Below are 14100 nucleotides of genomic sequence, written 5' to 3'. Positions count from 1 at the left end.
TAAAACTCGGTTTGTTTGTGGTTGTTTTGAAGTCCCACATGTGCACGTCGTTGGTGTTGTTGACGGGGACGTTGAATCCGTGAAGTGCGGCTGAGGAAGGCGTGATGAACAAGGGGACTCCAGGGAGAGGGGATAGGGTTTCAAACAACCCTAACTGATGTGGATTACCTAGCAGGCTAGTTCGAGACTTGGGCCGCCTGCTTGGTGGGTCGTTGGGATGCTTTATTCAATGTATCAGGCCTGCACAATGCAAATAATAAAATTAATAATATTATATATATATATATATATATATATATAATTATACAATATAATTTGTAATATTATGTAATATAATAATATTAATAGCAAAAGACGAAATTGAGTGTCTTCAAATGTCTACTAATTATAATAATTTTAATTAAATTTAAAATTGAATCGAATTGAATTTGATACATCTCGATGTCTAATATTTTTATTCATACAATAAACTGAACTAAATATTATTACTTGAATATTATATATAATGATGAATATATTTTTTTTATGGGGAAAATTATTGAAATAATTTTTTTATTGACAGTAACATTTAGATTGTGATGGTTATAGACAATTCATTCCTTTTAATTAAAGTGGAGAGTCACAATCGGAGTATTTATGATCTATGGTCGATAAGAATGATAACCAATGTCTCTATTTTCAGGTAGAGAGAGGGCGAAAAGAATTATTTATTCTCGACTGAGAAATTTTACATTGACCTTTAGTATTGATGTGAGACCTAAAATCATGATTACTACTCGTAGATTGATAGCTTAAATGAATATAGTTGTCTGAGAGTAAATTTAGTTTTGATAAATCACTTGAGTTTATTAGAGTTCTTTCAAAGACTTTGGTCAAACGAAAGAATAAAAATAAAGATGCAACCCGCGAAGGAGATCCAAAAGAAGTAAAACATTTCTAAACATCGTTTCTAAACATTATATCTCCGATACCCTTTAACTCTCATTTTGAACTTGCACGTGGGTCATAGTTACCTTAACCTGACAACTTCCGAAACCTCGTCAGTGAGCTCCATCTTTAAGAAGAGCGTTGGTCATGTGTTTTTCACGTGGAGATGTTGAGAATCTGCCCTCGTTGGAAATGTGGAAAACGAAGTTAAAAACGTTGCACTTTGTCTTGTGTTTTGAGTCCCCCCATCGCTCATATCCTGTTCGATTATAATATGAAGGAACAAGATACTAGGCCTTAACACAACTACGGATTTTGTCCCAAAAAGCAAAAAACTTAAAATGATTCATTATTCAATAACTCTTACATTCTAGGATAAAATCTATGAATGAGTTAATGTTTTGATGGTTTTCATGGTGATTATACACATGCATGCATTAAATTTGTATATAAATTAAGGCACGAAGGATTGACACAAAGACATAAGAGCCTGTTTTTTTTTTCAAGTGTTGCCTGAAAATTTGTCTACTGCCGGAAAGTTCTTGTTGGAAGGATAGAAATTGTTGCTTTTGTTTTGTATTTTTTCCGTCAAGCCGATGCTTGAATTTCTGTTTGTTTCTCAGTTCAATTTCTGTATAAAAAAGTACAGAAAATTTCTTCTCTTTAATGGAGAGAGTCATTTGATTTTAGAGTTTTCTATGTAAGAATAAGCAAGTTTGAGTTCGATGATGCTTCAAGTTCAACACCCAAATACCTTACTCTCAACCATGTCCCATTGAATCCCAACACACTACGTGAAGCCGGCACCGATCCCGACAGCAGATCGATCATTCTCCGAAGGGTTTGGGTCAATAAAAGATCCGAAGAAGCCATTTTCGTGAGCACGGATAGCATAAGGCTGACAAGGAGTGTAAAGTTTGAGGTTTTCGATAAGGATACTATTTTGCTACATGGGGTTTTAGAGTTCAACAGTTACACTAAAGGTTCAAGAGAAAGTGGCCAGAAATGGAGCATGGATTGTAAAAATGTTATGGCCAAACAAATTCTCAGACATGATTCAGATTCACCCACGGTTGAGGTTCATGTTGCAGGGTCTTTCATGGGGAGTCCAATTATATTAACTCAGATTTTACGGCCTAGTTTACGGATGAAACAAATGGAGGCTATTTCAATGCCAGATTCGATACCCGAGTATGAGCATCCATGGGTGAAGTGTTTTGAAGACGAAGATGGGAAAGAGCTCTCATTGTTCAATGCTGGTGTGAAGGTTGGTTTGGGAATTGGGTTTAGCATCTGTGTTGGAATTGGGATAAGCCTTGGTTTGCTAGTCCGTACCTTCCAAGGCACCACTATCCCTAACTTCCAAAGGCGATTTTGAGAATACCATTTGTGGAAATTTCTTTTATAGGGTTTAAAATTGAAGTGTTTGATCAGACTCGTTGATTTGAGAATGTCATGATAAAGTGTTATTGCTTTTGAATTGTCAAAAATTTTAAATTTGAATATATTTGTATCAATACGACATTTAAAATAATTATTAGGGTTAATCAAACTTGTATCAGTACAATAGTCAAACTACAACATATAAATTTTCGATTTTCGTAGCGATTATACATTTTCAGCAGGCAGATTTACTGTACTGCTCGGATTGGATACTAAAGAAAGCGATTATAGCTGAGAAAATGGAACAATAAAAACAAAGATATACGCCATTTATAACAACAAAAACAGATCTGTCTGTCCACAAAATAGAATACACAGGGTTATATCTGATCATAAGATGCCCTAAGAATTTGGTAAGGTTAGGGATGTTTAATTTGCATCACCTAAAATTCATCATCCAGGTCCCACAGTATCAACTACAAGAAGGAATAATTCCATGTTAGACATAGGCCCAACTGTTTTCGACTAGAATAGGATTGAAGGGAGAACAATACCCATCTGCTCCTTCCTATGATCATGAGATGTCAGTCTATCACATAATTTAGACAGCAGTATCTAGATTACTCGAGATGAAACAACGGCGTGGCTAGAATTAGCAAAAGGTGTCACAAATGAATTTGCTACGAGTTCGGTTCGAGTTGATTCCCAAGCTCTTAAAAGCACCCAAAATGACTAGCAGCGCTAATGCTAATGTGAACTGCAACTATAAAGAGTACTCACCTGATATATCTCGTGAGAGATGACCATCGTATTAAGAATGGATAGAAAAAATTCTATTCACAAGTAATATGAATAGAGACTACTTGGCTCCGACAGAGGAAACACTGTCCTAGCTAGAAGGTCGAACTGAACCACCTGTAACTGCTGGAGATACATATTGGTTGGAAGGCGTAGGAGTCATGGGTCTCGACATTGGCGGTCTTGGGGCTTTCATGCTCATAGGAGGCCTTGCAACTGAATTTGAAAAGTTTGCAGCAACTCTACTTGTAGCATTTGGTGGTGGCATTGCTCTAGAGGAGGAAGCTGGCAAGCCCAGTCGAGCGGCAATTATCTGTGACCGCTCATGGAAAAGCCTCTGCCTCGACCTGTCCAATTGCTCCTTCACCTTCATCACAACTCCTTCCATATCATTGAAGAATGCTAATTTGGCTTCCATCTTAAATAACTGCATTGAATTAAAACCTCAGAAAAGTTGGGTTTTGCTCCAGTAGGATATTTATAGGAAAAAGAGATTGCATGTATTCTGCAACTAGCTAACCTGTTTTTCTATTAATGAAGCAGCAAGTTGTCGGATTTGGTCCTCTTCCTGATCTGCTAGAAGTTTCGCCTTCACTGCTGCTGCTGAGAGTGCCGTAACTGCAACATTCTTTACTTTATCGATGCTACTATTATCTTCTCTGTCCGTAGAGTCACCATTCTGGTTTTTACCTTCTTTATTCTTGTCTGAAAAAAACAATAAGATATTGAGAAGCATTTTGCACTAGAGTTGGTTTTGTAAACAAGATATACATACAAGAAAAGAGAGAACCTTTGGCTACTCCATTTTCATTTCCAGAATTTAATGCGACTGGTTGGTGAGGCTCACTCTTTTCTGAAGGTTGTGGAACAGATGCCATTTCAACATCATTTGATGCCTCATCAGGCTCAGTAGATTTTCTACCAGGACTTGGTTTAAAAAGTTTTTGCTCATTCTTCGCTTCGGATAAAGAAGAGGAAGCAGTCTCTAGATTTTCTGATGCATTTGCTGGTTTAGACTCTCCCGCAGACTTCGATGCAGCTGCATCACAACACTCGTTCTTTTTCACTGGAACCGAATCAGACATATCTACTTCCTTCACTGCTTTTGGAGGCTGAGAAGGCTCTTTCGTTGTTAAGTTATTTGATACCTTCATTACACTTGGTTGATGATCCTTTGATTGATTAATAATGCTGGATTCATTCAAATTAGCCTTTTTATCTTCCTCATTAGTTGCAATATTGCTGGACTCTTTTTTATCCATGGTTAAGTCATTGGGTGAAGGCGATGTCACCTTCTCTTCAGGAAGAGAAACTTCAGTGTTTTGGTCCCAATGGTTGCTCAATGAACTTTTCTGCTCCCCCTCAAGGCTTTTGTCTTCCGAGTTTTTCACATTATGAGCATCCCGATTACCCGTATCATTGACAACACTGTATGTCTCTAACTAACATCAGATAATGTTCAAAACTGATAAGGAAATATAAGCTTTACATAGGTTAACATACCTCTCAGAACATGTTGGTTCCTTCGGGTCATTTGGTGGATCTTCCAAAACAAAGCAGTTCCTTGCAGCCAGTTGAATGCTAGGACAACTACCAGATAATGATTTCAGTGAACTCTGGGCTGAAGCAACAGCAATGTTGGGTCCGACCAGACGCGCAAAGAACCCTGCCTGCAGGAAGATCAACTTTTAGTTTGTAACATATCACCAACAAATAGAAATAGGTAAATGATGAATAGCGGAATAAGTTGAGAACAAACATTTTCAAGAGAAAAGTTTCGAAGATTAATGAAACAAACCTTTATACAGAAGTGCTTTTGATTGTTTCATAAACATGTACAGAGCACATGATAGATTATAAAAGACTGGCATTGCAATCATTTAAAAGGAGGAAAAATGACCATGAAAAACCATTGTTGATGACAGAAAAGCGAATTGCAATAGGACAGCATTATGAGGTTTGATCATTCATTTGATTACAAAGCAAGCCACCGTTTCTTTTACATTGGAGGTAGGAAAACGGGCTCTAAAGTTATTCTAAAAGCAGAAACAAAAGATTCCCAGATAAATTTTAGGATAAAAACTATTTCAAAAGCCATGTACAAAGTGGATTAATTGAGATCATTAAATGAACTCAGTTTTCCCTTCATATACATCAATTTATAAAACCTAAATTAAATACTAACACATTCAACTTACCAATGCCATGACAGGATTTCCTACATCAGCAAATGAGAGTATGCTTTCAGATGTTAAATTATAACCAATAGCTTCAAATGCCTCCCTTAGTGCCACAAGTGCACAATTTTCAGTTGTGTCTTTTCTGTCTTTTGCCACATCCGTTTCCTCTGGCTTTGATGTTTCTTGACCACCACTTACATCAGTTAAATTTTCAGGTTTAGATGTTTCCTCGCTAGCTCTCACTTCTTTTCCATCTTCAGGTTTTGAAGTTTCCATTGGTGTAGTCTGGGCCTGATCCTCTTGAGGAGCAGTCTTACCCTCTGTTGTTTCCAAGACATCTTTAGAGAAAGATGTTTCATCAATATCGGCAGATGGTCCAGCAGTTTCTTTTGAATTGGTGTCTCTGTTATCATCGCTATTAAAGAATACATCCTCAATTGGCATTTGAACAAAGTGCAGTATGCATTGTGCTTTAGTTTTCGTAGCAACATGCTCCGCAATCTCATTCCAGTTTTCTTTATAAAGTTCAAGTGCCTCAAGAAGGAGGAGGGTTTCCTGATCTGTCCACTTGCCACCACTAAGACCAGAGGCCTCACCAGGTTCCATGAGAATGAAATCCGAAGAAGACATGCCAGAGTCAAACTCCCGGTTGTTAAAGCAATCAGTACATAAGTCAAAATCAGCCTGTCAAATACAAACATAATTACATCATAAACAAATGGAACAATAATTTAATAAATATATAAACAAAACTACTAAGTTAGTTATTCTTTCCATTTTGATCATTCACACCATTGGCTTTTCGTTGCAAGTAAACAGATTGCACTGGTGGTGCAAACAATTTATGCTCATTTCTTATTTGTTGGACAACAAGCAGTAGCTAAAAAGGTCTGGATTTCCCATTTTATTTACCACTTGGCTTGAGCCGAAGGTGTCAAATAAATTGATTTTGTAGTAGAATTCCCTCTTACTCTCTTATAAAAATAGGACTAGTGAAAAATGAACATATACATAAAAATACATATATCAGTACAATGCAGGCAAGATTGAAACATTGCCACAAGAACACTCAGAAAGAATTAGTGCAGTTATTTTCTCTTCATAGTGTACTAAATAATTTGAGGCTTAGACAAGTATTTATCAGTTAGTATTCAATAACTCACCTGCTTCTGGCAATGATAGCGCTTCCGAGAGCAATCAGCTGAACAAGAGTTGCAATGGTACTCAACCGATGGCCCCTCAGGTGTCATCAAGTCCTCAGCAAGCGCAGATTCTGGAAGAAACCCAGACAGTAAAGAGGAAGTTGAAAGGTTAGACCTTGTAACAACGTGTGGGTGTGATTCAATTTCCTCAAAGTGGAACAATTTTTCAAGCAAAGAATCCTTATTGGACATCCCATCCCCATTGGCTTTGGGTACAGCCGAACCAGCTGGAGGGAATAGATGAAAGTTAATCAAACCCCAGTAGTCCAGGAACTCCAATACTTCCTGCCTTGCATCCAAGTCACCAATGTCAAGATCTTCCAGATTTTTCAACTCAATCTGCACACTTGGATTTGCATGAAATTTCTTTATAATCCAATTACGAATCTCCATGTATAAATCAGGGGTTCGATCTGGGGATTTCCCATTAAAGAAAGAAGGCAAGATACTCTCCTCTAGATGGTGAATTTTTGTCCATGAAAACCATCCTGTGAGTACAAAGAGAGGATGAGTACAAAGACTGACAGCATCCGAAACACCAAAAAATCTAATAGTTCAGTATCTTCTTTTTCGATCTTTATATAAACAGATAAGAGCCTTCCAATGAGGCAAATTTATTTAGAGCCCTAGCTTGCACTCCGCTAATGAGGACTAAGATTAACATTCTTTTTCTAATTTGTGTATACATGGCGTAATCGTGTATTTGTGGGAAATTTTTATTTTCATTTTTTTTGATGCTGTGTCGTATTTTACTTATTTTTATCAATGTTGTGTTTAATATGCCAAGGTCTAATTCTCATGCATGGCTGATAAGAAATGAGCAGAACAAATTGGATGGATACTTATTATCATTTCCTTTGTGTTAGCATTCATATAGCATATAGAAACAAATTAAGAAATAAAACTTCCAAATTAACTATTCAAGAAAAACAATTCGATCTTTTTCTCTTTTTTTTCGGTTTACACAATTAAGACAAAAACTTCAATTCAACCCGAATTGAACACCTATATTAACAAACAAACAAAAATTCACATAATTTCTCAATTCACTAGCTCCCACTTAAAGAAGTAACACTAAAGTTGCAAACGATAAAGTTCACCTTTCCTTCCCTTTCCTGCCCACTTCTCATCAACCAAACAAGGGGAAAAGGGGGGAAATAGAAAAACTCACCGCAATGATTAGGAACAGCATGCGCATTAATGTCACGAGATATAATAGCCTCAAAATCAGCCTCAATCTTAGCTTCCAAAGCCTCCCACTCTTCACTTGCCTTATTCAATTCCTCCAAATCTTCCGCCTTCACACTTTGTTTCACCGCTCTTGCCTCCCCAAGCTTCGCGCCATCCGATCCCAAGCTCAAACCCAAGACAACGTTTCCACTAGGCGCCCCTTGGCGAGCCCTGGTTAAAGGACCGTAATGGTTGACCGGAGGGTAGGAGATCAAGCTTGACTTCTCTCGAGTAACCCGTTTCGACGGCGTTGATGAAGAGCTCGACCCGGAAAGCGAATTGGCTTTTCTCTTCAGCGCTCCACCTCGACGGCGAGTTGATGCCGACTCCGGCTCCGCTGAGCTCGGCCCCGCCGGTGAGTTACCCGCGTCCCGCCGTTTCTCCTCCATCACGGGTCGCGGGGTTTGATTTTATTGGGGGGGGGGGAAAGGGGTTTCGGTCGGTTCAGTGTGAATTTTGGTTGATTTGAGCTAAAAAGTAGTGTGAATTATTGTAGTTATAAATTGGGCCGTATTTGGATCGGCTTAGTTGTTGAGCTGCTACTACCGGCCCATAGTGACATTACATGTTATTAATCATACTTAAAATTTAGGATAAACTACACAAAAAGTCCTTAAATTATATTCAAATGATCTTTTTAACTACTTAATTATAAATTAGAAATAGTATAGATTTAATTCATGTATTCCAATTTAATCATTTTTAGTTTTTTCACTTTTCAAAACTAAAGATTTTAGTCTCAACCCAATCAGTAACTGTTAAATGAAATTATATAGTATTTGTATTAGTTCATCTTCTCTTCTTTGATGCTTTTAAATGCTTGTAATTTAGTCATATTACACCTATATTACTTGTATTAGGACTAAAATTTCAAATATTAAAGGGATTAAAATTGACTAAATTAAAGTATATGGATTAAATACATATAAATTTAACCTAATAATAATGATCATAAAATCATGTATTCACAATAACCTACATTTCGTTTTCTTGCATAAATATATAACATGGATCTTCTTCACACGCAAAAGCACGACACTCAGTCTAGTGATGTTGCTGAGTTTGTTCTAACACGCAGGATAAATAATTTATGAGAAATTATTTCATGGAACCTTCTCATCAAAAAAATATTTTTAGACCCTTCCCATTATATTATTAACGGCCCTAACTAATTAAAAAAATCCACATCAATATTCATATTACTTAAGTTAAATCTTGAGTTTGAAATTTTGTGTATGAAAAATTCATCGTTGAGAAATTCACCTATCAAAATCAGATATACGATACAAATTGATTCGGATTAATCAAGACAAAGCCCTGAGAAACAAGGAGGACAATCAAGAAAAAGCCACTTAAGTTTGTATAGATACGGAGAAGCAATCTTTCTACTGCAATTCTGGTTGCATGTTTAGAGCACTTAAAATTCGTTTTGCTTCTTTATATTGACTCATTAACCCATTCCGATCATAATCTAAATTTGTAAACGATAAGAAATAAAATAAGAAGTATATTCAATGTTTAATTATTTTGAACCAATTTATTTAATCTTTACTGGATATCACAACGTAATGAAGGTTTATAATCAACTTTGATATGCATTGTTGTAGAATAAAAAGAATTAGGAAGATCCCAAAAATAATCTTTAAATTTGATTTTAATTGTGATATGTATTAAATGAAGAAATTGATGTTGGCGAATAAAGTCTATGTGAATAAAAGACATAAAAAAATATTAATACGAATTGTTTTAATTGACTGAAATCATTAATGATGTAGTGGAAAGGATCAAATAAAATAATTTCTAGAAAATGAGGGACTCTAACAGTACTTAAGTTTCGTTACTATTGTTTTTCATTAATTTTTTGATGGTCAAATATTTTAAATTTTGATAATAATTGTTTTAAATAATTAAATTTTATAATATATATACAAATTATTTGATTAAAGTTTTAAAATATATTTTTATTATTAATAAACTTTAAATATTTAAATATGAAAAATTAAAAAATTAACTAAAATTAATAAAATAATAATAATTGCATGCCAGCGAAACTTTAAAATAATAATAACCGATATATGCATACCAATAATTGAATACGGAAGGCTTCTTTTGGTGCTTGTGGTCTCCCGCTCGTTGGAATTAGATATATGCACATAAATTCTATTACAGTAATTAAAATATTTCATGTTAACTTACGAGTTAGTCTTTAAATTATAAATTTTTATTTTTTTTAACAATATGTGATTTTTATGGAAAGAAAATTGCTATAAAAGATCATCTCATGATTCATTAAAATAGTAATGCAAAGAAAGGAAGGAATGATTTCATGATTTATTAATGCAATAAACCTAAAGATTGATATATGGATATATCAACTTCTACAACTCTTATGGAGTCTATAATCAATTTTCCTTTCTATATATAGAAGAAATAATTATTTTTTAAAATATTTCACGACTCAGCGGTCTTCGTAATAGAAGAGACATTTGGCGATAAGCCTGTGCTTGCTTGGAAAATCATCATAAATGATTAAGGTGTGTCGTTCACGATACATAAAATATTCAACCAAAATTGCTCCTGTATAAGGAGCGAGGTATTGTAATGTAGCTGGGGAATCCGTCGTTTCGGCTACCACAATAGTGTACTCCATCGCTCCCTTTTTTTGGAAAGTAGTCACTACTTGAGCCACAAAAGATGCTTTTTGACCAATAGCTACATAAAAACATATTACATTTTGCCCTTACTGATTGAGAATGGTATCCGTGGCTACTGTTGTTTTACTAATATGTCTATCCCCAATAATTAATTCTCGTTGTCCACGTCCTATAGGGATCATCGAATCAATAGCAATAAGTCTCGTTTGAAGAGGCTCATAAACGGAACGTCTAGAAATAATACCCGAGGCATGAGATTCAATTAACCGAGATTTAGAAGCTGAAATTTCACCCTGACCGTCAATAGGCTTAGCCAGGGCATTTATAACATGACCAAATAAGCTTCACTCACTGGTATATGAGCAATTTTTCCAGTTGCTTTTACAGAACTTCCCTCTTGTATCATCAAACCGTCACCCATTAATACAACACCAACATTATTTGATTCCAAATTCAGGGCAATCCCTATTGTACCTTCTTTAAATTCTACTAATCACCTGCCATTACTTCATCAAGACCATGAATACGATGTTTATAACTTTTTGGCCACTTATGTTATCGATTTATAACATTTGAGTCACTGAGATTTTAAATGTAGTTAGTTTGATAACATATCACGTTAGTAAAAGGGTTAATTTATAGCATGACCCTAAACTTTAGATAAAATACTAATTTGACTCCTAAACTTCAAATAAATTATCAATTTAACCTATAAATCCGTTCAAATTCCCCCTTCATTGGCCATTGCTCACTACTATCATCTATCACTACCGACTGTCGTCGTCGACGACCGTTAGATCCCAAAATTTGTAATTACTCATTTTAGTCTCATGAATGTGAATATAATGTTTGTTTCCTCGAAAGATGTCCCTAATTCCATAAATCTACCATAGAATCCTTGACGTCCTTAAAATTAAACCATAATAATAAATTTATCATTAATATTATTTTAAAAATAAAGACACAAAATTAAAATCAATATTATAATCAAATTTATCGATGACTTTATGATTGTCACAGCATGTCACAACATTGTTAAATATTAGATGAAATATTTTATTCATTAGAAATATTAGATTTTAGAGAGTTATAATCAAGTCACTCAATTTATTGTAACAATCAAGTCACTTAATTAATTGTAACAATAAGGTAATGTGCCACCATGTACAGTGGTCAAGTCACTCAATTCATCATATTATGTTTTTGACAATATCTCTCAAAAGTTATTAAATTACACCATGACTTTCAAATTTCCTAAACATCAATCTACATTGTTCACAATAAAATTGTCTGTTTTATATATGTTATTCCTCGCACTAATGACAACCTCTTCACTATTTGGATCATCAATGGATCTCCCAATATTTGAGAAACCCAAAAGACAAAAAGGATTTTCTTTCCCAATGACTCATTTGTGACTTTTTGAAATTGGATGATCTATCTAACTCCTTGGTGACTTTTTGAAATTAGGTGACCTATTTATAATTTTACTAATAATTAGATATACTTTTGTGTAGTTTACTCAATAAGAAAATTATAAAAAAAAAACAAATGTTTTCTAATGGCGCCATCTAACTTTTGTTTCATTTTTAACGGTCTAGTGACCTAGTGACCATTGATTAATTGAATGAATCGGTTATAATTTTTTAAATTATAAGGCTTATTTGTAATCTTATTAATAGTTAAGTGACCTTTTATAAAATTTACCCAAATATTTTGTACTCGTGTTTTCGCTTTTGCACATGTTGTGCCCGTCTAGAATCATTGTTCAGTTCAAAACATATAATGATAAAACTAATCTCCAATATTTTCATAAATGATCATTTTAATTCATATATTTTTTGGAATATTTTAATTCAATGTTTCAATTTTTAATTAAAATAGTCAAATTTAAATAAAATTTGTTAGTTGACTAATAGTCAATACATGTTACTGGCTTGATATTTTAATATATACCTAATTAGTAACATATTATATATAATGTCATCATTTTAATTATGTGTCGCATATCACTTCATCAGTTTGAATGACGAAACACATGTAACTTCAACAATTGAATACATGTGAAAATATCACGTCTACAACATATGTTGACCGTTCAAATAAAAATTTTCATCCAACATGAATTGTTTTGACCAAAAATTGAAACGTTGAATGAAATATTAAAAAAATCAAAATCACTATTTTGAGATCATGTATGGGTGGAAAGATAACTCCTCAGGATCAATCAGGATATGCATTTTGGCGTTTTCACACACTAAAAAAATACGAGGAAGTCTAAGAACGATAGTCTAATTTAAGGTTAAAAGACGACGATATTGAACGCAACTGAAAATGTGATAAAAAAATCATAGCATTTTAGGTTAGACGCAACTTAAAATGTTATATTTTTCTTAACATTTTTCGTTCAACAAAATGTTACATTTTTCATAACAATTTCAGTTGACAACTGAAAATATTAACTTTTTCCATGACATTTTAGGTTCAATAAGTAAAAATGTAATATTTTAAATTACGTTCAATCTAAAATATTTTATTTTTATCACATTTTTAATTGTACCTTAAAATGTCGTATTTTAACCTGTCACATTAAAAACAAGAATCACTTCAAGCATGAAACATCAAATCAAACCTCTATAAGAGCACAATCCAATAGTGGTGTAATACCCTAATTTTGTCAGGGCCTTTTAAATCCATTTGAAGATGCCCGATAATTAATTTGGAGGTAATCGTGCTCAGATGAAGAATCAATTCAAATGACGAAGCGTGAAAGTTTGCGTTTGGAAGCTTTAGGTGCTCAATTGGGATTAGTCGTATATGGAAATCGAGACACATATTGAAGTTCAATACAAATTAAGTGTCTAAAGTCCATTTACCTATTTGAAGCCCAATTACAAACCAAATTAATTGCAAGCTCAAGATTCAAGCCCAACAGTAATTAAATTGCAACCAAACCCGAGCTATCCATGTCTCCCATGTGCAGCACAGCTCCCCAGCAGCTACTCCACGCCCTGCCAAGCATCACCCACGAGTGCACATGCTTGACCGGACATCACCCTGCCAGCATTCTGACCGAGCAGCTCGGTTTCCCAACACCCGTGCCCTGCTGCTCCTGCTCCACTGCCCAGTCCATCTCGTGCCCATACCATGCACAAATAGAGGAAGACAACAAAAATTAGCAGGAGATCACGGGAGGAACATAGGCAAAGATTAAAGCAGCAAAGGGGACCGAACCAGAGAAAGGGGGAAAAAAAGAGAAGGGGGAGATATCCATGGACCATTAGCCATCAAAATAGAAGGAACGATAACGAACAGAGGGGATTAGATTCAGGGGAAGCTCATAAACAAAGGAAGGCAGCAGTGAACAAGGAGAAATCAACCACGAGACAGAACGAAATACACAGCAACCAGTGGCGATCATTAACAAAAGGAGGGGGGAGATCATATGAAAGAAAAAAACAGTTTGTAAAAAGAAAGGCTTCGACTTCCCTATTTGAAAAAAGCAAGGTGTAAACGAGGTCCCTTTTTGACCTCCTATTCGAAGAATATAACGCAAGGTTTTTTCTTCATTATCATCTACAATCATGCTTTCCTTTATTTGTTTTAAATAGCTTTCCACGTAAATACAAAACTAAAAATAGTAGGGAGTAGAACGTTTACCTTAAGGGGTTTAGCCCCTTGTCGGGTTTAGCGGGTTCTCTCGCCGGCATCGGGATGCAAGCATTC

The 14100-nt window shown here is 34.9% G+C and overlaps 2 protein-coding genes and 1 pseudogene across 2 annotated transcripts; 1 reads left to right on the top strand and 2 right to left on the bottom strand.

Moving 5' to 3' along the window:
* The first annotated feature begins 656 nt into the window (after positions 1–656).
* On the top strand, positions 657–2305 carry LOC120197292 (uncharacterized protein At1g01500-like). Its single transcript, XM_039198878.1, has 2 exons — positions 657–682; positions 1618–2305. The coding sequence occupies exons 1-2, from the start codon at positions 657–659 to the stop codon at positions 2303–2305; spliced, it is 714 nt and encodes a 237-aa protein (XP_039054809.1).
* Positions 2306–2605: 300 nt separating this feature from the next.
* Positions 2606–8184, bottom strand: LOC120197661 (SWI/SNF complex subunit SWI3D-like). Its single transcript, XM_039199100.1, has 7 exons — positions 7662–8184; positions 6452–6978; positions 5307–5972; positions 4612–4778; positions 3899–4536; positions 3629–3813; positions 2606–3535 (listed from the first exon to the last, which is right to left on the bottom strand). Exons 1-7 carry the CDS (start codon positions 8107–8109, stop codon positions 3200–3202), a joined length of 2967 nt encoding a protein of 988 aa, XP_039055031.1. The 5' UTR covers positions 8110–8184; the 3' UTR covers positions 2606–3199.
* A 1977-nt stretch (positions 8185–10161) lies between these two features.
* Positions 10162–13523, bottom strand: LOC120197290 (annotated as a pseudogene).
* Between the last annotated feature and the right edge of the window lie 577 nt (positions 13524–14100).

Source organism: Hibiscus syriacus, unplaced genomic scaffold (genome assembly GCF_006381635.1).
Source record: "Hibiscus syriacus cultivar Baekdansim isolate YM2019G1 unplaced genomic scaffold, ASM638163v2 tig00117048_pilon, whole genome shotgun sequence".
In the NCBI taxonomy this organism is placed as follows: domain Eukaryota; kingdom Viridiplantae; phylum Streptophyta; class Magnoliopsida; order Malvales; family Malvaceae; genus Hibiscus; species Hibiscus syriacus.
Note: the sequence above shows the minus strand (reverse complement) of the source record. Positions and strands in the feature narration are given on the sequence as shown.